The following is a 6,132-nucleotide window of genomic DNA, read 5'->3' as shown; positions in this document are numbered from 1 at the left end:
TTCCCAGCTTCATCCCTGGCAGAATGGCAGGCTCTGGAAAGACAGGTGTGGGTGAGAGAGACCTGGAAGGAACTTTCCGTGGGCTGAGGGAGGACGTGGGAGGTGGCGGAAGAAGAGGAAGCAGAAAACAGCACAATTGTGTCATTGGCCTTCTAAGCTAAGAGTTGATGCCCGCGAATGAGGGTCAATACACACAATCAAGAAATTAGCCCTTCACACTCCGTTCAGAGACATTTATTTGCTTGCTGGCCCCTTCCCTCCTAGCCTTCCCAGTGTGATTCTAGATCAGCTTCAGAGCAAATAGTCTGGTTCCTGCAGGTAGAGGCCTTTCATCATTTTCTTTATCCAGGGCAGGAAACTCGTCACTTTAGTATTGACCCGTGGAGGTGCCCCAGTGTTACTTCCATAGGAAACAATGCCGTGGGCCACACTGTTACACAGGAGAGGGCCCCCAGAGTCCCCCTGTGGACAGAGATGGGGAAGGAGTGGGCCAGGTCTCTTGGGGTCTCTGCCCTCCCTGTCCCTCCACCCCACCTCCCACACTGTCCTCTCTAGGCCCTTTGAGAAGTCTGCTTTGATGGCCTCCACTGTAAATTGAGGACAGGTCTGGCCATGGACACCATCCCTGCTTCCCTCGCCCCAGGGAGCAGCTGCCTCTCTTCCCCTCTACCAGATCCTCTGCTGTGGGACTGCTGGCTTCACCTTCCTGTTTAGGCACCAGAAAGAAGGTGGGCGGGGCTGCTCCACAGCATGGAGGATGAGCCCAGTACCCCAGGTGGGTGCCTGCTCTGAGGAGCCCCCTGGTCTTCACCACTGCCTGCCTGGAGAGCACATATTTTTAACATCTGTGGCCTGGCACGGGGCAGAGTGCTTTAAATTCCTCCTTGAGGACCGCTGAGTTTGGAGTCATCCTCACCTTGAAGGAAGCCTTCTTTTCCTTTGGGTCTCCCACGCACAGCTGAGTGTTGTGGTCGTAATGTCTGGGGAAGCGGGATTCGCACTCCCGATCCTCCTGCACGATCAGCTCTACCTCCTGCAGTGTGTCTGGGTATCTTCCTTTGGCCACCTGTCCCCAGCCAGCCACACTGCACACCTGTCCTGGCTTCACCTGGGACTTGCCCCTGGGCAGGCCCAGGGGCCTCACAGCTGCAGTTAGCTTGGCTTTTTTCGCCAGCTGATGGGAAGAAGCAAGAGAGGCCAGCTCAGCCAGTGGTATCTGGGCCTGGGTGCCCGGATGAGGCTGCCATGTCTTCTCTCTCCCTGAGCCACTGGAACTGGTCAGGCAGCCAGGTCAGGAAGGAGGCAGGGGACAGGTCCCAGTTGGGGGTGGAGATAATGTGGTCCCAGGAGAGCAAGGGCAGCAGGGAGGTCTCCTACCTGCAGTAACATGATGTCATTGGCATAGTTCTTTGGATTATAGTCTGGGTGGGGGATGGCTCTTCTCACGGGGATGATCTGCTGTGTCTTCTCCTGCTTCTTGATGTTGTGGGCCCCCAGGGTGACGTTGATGGTACTGCATGGAGAGTAGAGTGGAGGGTGGGGGTATGGGGTCACAGGAAACAGCCCAGGTGCCACAAAAGGCAGGTGCAGCTGGGGTGGGTAGGACTGGAGCTGAGGGGAAACTGAGGCAAAGGAGGGCCCTTGATTGACCCATTTGTGCATTCTGCTTCTCAGTAGCTGAGGTAGGATTCCAGAGTCATTGGTGACTGGGCCAGTAGTTTTCAGTGGTAGTTTCCCAGAGAAACATGTAAAATTGCATGAATTTGCATTTTGGTGCCAAGGCATGCCCCAGTTTGTCAATAATGCCCCTGGCTCTGGTCTCCGGTCTTCCCACTACCTATGTGCTGTCCCTGCACCCTTTCAGGAGCCCTCCTGGTCGTGTGTTCCTTGGAGCCCTGGGAGCTCCTAGGAAGAAGGCAGGGCTCACTTTGGGGTTTCAGAGCCATGCAGGCTGTTGCTCCTCACCTGCCCCCGCAGTGAGCGGCTGTCAGCACAAACTTCTCTTGTATCAGGAACCCACCACACTTAGTCTTCGCTTCCCCGTCCTGAATCAACAAATGTGCCATATAGGGCCGCGAGTGGGGCTTGGCCTCATGTCCCCCGATGATCTCCCCTGTAGGAAAAGTCTGTTCTGTCTCCGTGAACCCAATCCATGGCGCCGGTGTGGACTGGATTTAGGAGGGCCATGGAGGGGGCCTCAACTTCCTCCCCTGGGAAAGGGAAGGGTAGTAATCTTGGTCTGGGTATCTGTCTTCTACATATAATTGGTGGTGAGCATAACCTGTCTTTGGGATGGCCAAGTTCTAGAGGCTCCTGAATACTCCTCTCCTGACTTTACTTTGTTTCAAATGAGTTTCTAAGGCCCCTGTCACCCTTGAAGTCTAGGATAGTGCCGCTTATCCAGTGGCTAGGACTTAAGTTTAAGGAGGTAGATATTGTCTGTCATAGCCTATTTCCTAGGGCATGACACAGATCAGTTGCCTAGAAAGTGTTGATTGCTGCCTGAAGGCATGGCTCCCCAATGAGCCTCCTGGAGGAGGGTCAGTAGGGCCAGTGCCAGTAGGATTCTGGAAATCAGGGATGTTTAGGTCTGCCAAGCTCATCTTTGAAAGAGGAGAGCCACTGACAGCCTGGGAAGAAAAGCATAGGTGGAGAAAGGGATGAGGAACCCTGGGACAGAGCAAAGGCAGTGGCAGTCTCGTGGGGACAATGATCCCATGAACTCTGGGGTCAGCTGAGCCCCAGTCTTCTCTCCCAAGCAGTTGCTTCGGGAAGCACCTGGGTCATCTCACTGGGATACCAGGCCTGTTCTGCCCTCTGAAGGGGGGATTTATTCTGTCTTCTTCTAGTTTCTCAACCTCTGCTAGGAAGGTTCCATTTCCAGATGGCAAAGGTAGAGCCTGGGGAGGGGACAGTAGCCACTCGCTCCTCTGGAGGTCAGCCTTCTGCCTAGACTATTCCTGCTGGTAGCTTATTCAGCATCATACTTGAGAGTGTGAGGCAGGATGAAGCCTGGGGTTCGGAATGTTCCTGGTGGATAGATGGATCAGGGGTGTGCAGAGGGGGCAGGAGAGCTCTACTGTGGTGGGATGGGGTTGGGCCTCTGAGGGTCGGGGTGGTCACTCACCTGCCTTTGCCCTAGAAGTCAGGAAAAAGGCCAGCAGGAACAGGAGAGGCTGCATCTTCCCAGGAATGCTGCTCAGGTCAGCAGTGCTGCTGCTTTCTCTGTGCTCTCTTTTAGCTCCCAGGAGAGGAGGAGGGTGCAGATGGGCTTGTTGACCCTGAACTCCCCTCTGGTTTTGAAGGTGAGCTTCGGTGACTTTCTATGAAAGCTTCCCTGCCCCCACTCCCTCCGTCTGATGGTGTTCCCTGGGTGGTTGTGTGAGAATCATGCTGTGACCACATCAGAACCCACACCGGTTGACTCAGACGTGGTCACTTGGTCCACCCAGAATAGGAAACCAAGCGTAGCAGGTAGGGGCTGGAGGATGTGGTATCAACCTGTAGAGGTACTAGAGCCCAGAAACCTGAGTCCCCAGTGATAGGACCACCAATGCCTCATTTCCATGCTTCTAAGTCTATTAGGATAATTTCTTTAGTACAAGTGTATGTAGGCCTTTGTATGATCAAACATTAGAGATGTGTGTCCTTCCCTTAGAGGACTGACAGTCTGGTGGAGGAGCAGAAATAGCAGTGACCAGGGTCCAGCCTGGTAAGCACCATGGTAGAGGGACGCCCAAGGTGGTAAGAGAGCATGACCACTACCTACTAAATCCATACAGCAACCCATTCATCATCACAACTTCTTTCCTAGGGATTTTTAACATCTGTTTTTAAATTACAAATGCTGAGTGTGATACAATTCATCTCTCCTATTGATGTTTTTAACAACAGTCCTGCACCTAATATTTATTGGCTTAAGTTAATGAACCACTATGACCCAAGATGTTGAATCCACTGATTAAGCCTAGGTCATTCCTACTCTGGGTGCACTGGGGTCAGTCCCACCCAAACCACAAGAACTAAAACTGGGAAAGGGTTGGCTTCCCAAAAGAAGTTCAGATCACTAGATTGCTGATTTCATATGAAGTGGGAAGGCATGCTGGGCAACCAAAGACCAATAGTTGTCCTTTCAGTATTCTCTGTCCTCTGTCCAGAGAGCCACACCGAGCAGGCTTGGCACATGATAGTCACATTTGCTAACCAAACCCTGTTGCTGATCTCACTATAATGGATGGAAGGGGCCATTGTGTCTAAACAGCCAAGCCCAATTCTGTTTAAAGAACAATTAAGCAGGGGCACCTGGGTGGCTCAGTCAGTTGAGTGTCTGACTCTTGATTTTGGCTCAGGTCATGATCCCAGAGTTGTTGGATCAAGCCCCACATTGGTCTCTGTGCTTAGCGTGGAACTTGGGCTTCTCTCTCCCTCTACCCATCCCCCCTACTCATGTGCACTCTCACAGCACTCTCTTTATCTTTCTAAAAAAAAAAAAAAGAACTAAGTTTCTCTGAATCTCTGAGTGGTTAGAGTCTGGTGATATAAATTTCCATCTCTACATTTTCTGTGTGCTACAATTTTTCTATGAGGAATAGTATATATCAAAATATAGAATTCCAGTGTAAATATCCTCCTTATCAAATCAACTACATTTATGAAAGCTACTGTTTTTGAACTTAGCTTGTCCAGCAGTGGACATTTAAAAAATAAAAATATCTTTCTGTTATAGTGGTAATATATGTTCATTAAGAAAATTTGGAAAGTAGAAAGAAAAATTGTCACTCATTTGTCTTTTTATTACAGACTGTTACCATAAGCAGTGCATTTTAAATACCTGGAATCAAAGTATATATGCAATGTAATTTTCCTTTATCCTCACTTAACCCTATAGCTTAAGTATTTTCTTCATGCTCTTAAGAATCTAATGGCAATATGACTATCATCTCTCTTTCCTAGTTATTAAAAAATTTAGCATGCAACTATTCTCTAAAATTGTTGGAAATTTTGAGAAATATTTTAAGCAAAGAGAAAACAATTAAAATGATGTGATTTCTCATCATTCATTGATAATCATTGGTAATTTAATGTCTTGAAGTATGATCTAGCATATTTTTCTCTCACATATATCTGCATTTAAATTATTTTTATTTATTTTTACATTTTTTCAAGTTTATTTATTTATTTTGAGAGAGAGAGAGAGAGAGAGAGAGAGAGAATGAATCTCAAGCAGGCTCCACACTGTTAGTGCAGAGCCCAGTATGGGGCTCCATCTCATTAACTGTGAGATCATGACCTAAGCTGAGCTCAAGAGTCGGACTCTTAACTGACTGAGCCACCCAGGCACCCCATCTGTATTTTTTAAAATTAAAAAAGGATTAGGCTAAACATGAAGCTATGACTCAATTAAAAATTGAGGTGTTATGTGAAATTCACATAACATAATCATTAAAGTATACAATTCAGTAGGATTTAGTGCATTGAAAATGTGTGTCTACTACCCTTTCTAGTTTCAAAATTTTTTCATCACCCCAGAACAGCCATACATATACCATCCATAACTTAATGGGTACTTAATAACTTTCCATCCTCCCTTCTCCACTCCTGCCTAGTCCGCTGACAACTACTAATCCTTCTGTCTCTATACATTTGCATAATCTGGATATTTCATATGAAAAGAATTGTGTAATATGTGACCTGTTTAGCTTTTTTTTTTTTAATGTTTACTTATTTTTGAGAGAAAGAGAGAAAAAGCATGAGTGGGGAAGGGGCAGAGAGAGAGGGGGACAGTGGATCTAAAGTGGGCTCTGCCCTGGCAGCAGAGAGCCTGAAGTGGGGGTCAGGACCATAAGCCATGAGATCATGACCTAAGCTGAACTTAGATGCTTAACCAACTGAGCCACCCAGGTGCCTCAGTGTCTGGCTTTATTAGCATTAATATTTCTCCACATTTTCATCAATACTTGTTATTCTTCATTTTTTAAATTATAGTCATCCTAGTGTATATGGGGTGGTATCCTATGGTTTTGTTTTACATTTCCTTATGACTATGTTTAGCATCTTTACCTATGTTTGCTGGTCATTTGTATATCTTCCTTGAAGGAATGTCAATTCAAGTCCTTTGCCCATTTCTTAATG

The 6,132-nt window shown here is 47.6% G+C and overlaps 1 protein-coding gene across 1 annotated transcript; it reads right to left on the bottom strand.

The window, feature by feature from the left end:
- Nucleotides 1-205: 205 nt before the first annotated feature.
- On the bottom strand, nucleotides 206-3,366 carry LOC115300690 (granzyme B-like). Its single transcript, XM_029950174.1, has 5 exons — nucleotides 3,128-3,366; nucleotides 1,966-2,113; nucleotides 1,378-1,513; nucleotides 917-1,174; nucleotides 206-462 (listed from the first exon to the last, which is right to left on the bottom strand). The coding sequence occupies exons 1-5, from the start codon at nucleotides 3,180-3,182 to the stop codon at nucleotides 292-294; spliced, it is 768 nt and encodes a 255-aa protein (XP_029806034.1). The 5' UTR covers nucleotides 3,183-3,366; the 3' UTR covers nucleotides 206-291.
- Nucleotides 3,367-6,132: the final 2,766 nt, after the last annotated feature.

Source organism: Suricata suricatta, chromosome 9, assembly GCF_006229205.1.
Source record: "Suricata suricatta isolate VVHF042 chromosome 9, meerkat_22Aug2017_6uvM2_HiC, whole genome shotgun sequence".
Taxonomy (NCBI): Eukaryota; Metazoa; Chordata; class Mammalia; order Carnivora; family Herpestidae; genus Suricata; species Suricata suricatta.
Note: the sequence above shows the minus strand (reverse complement) of the source record. Positions and strands in the feature narration are given on the sequence as shown.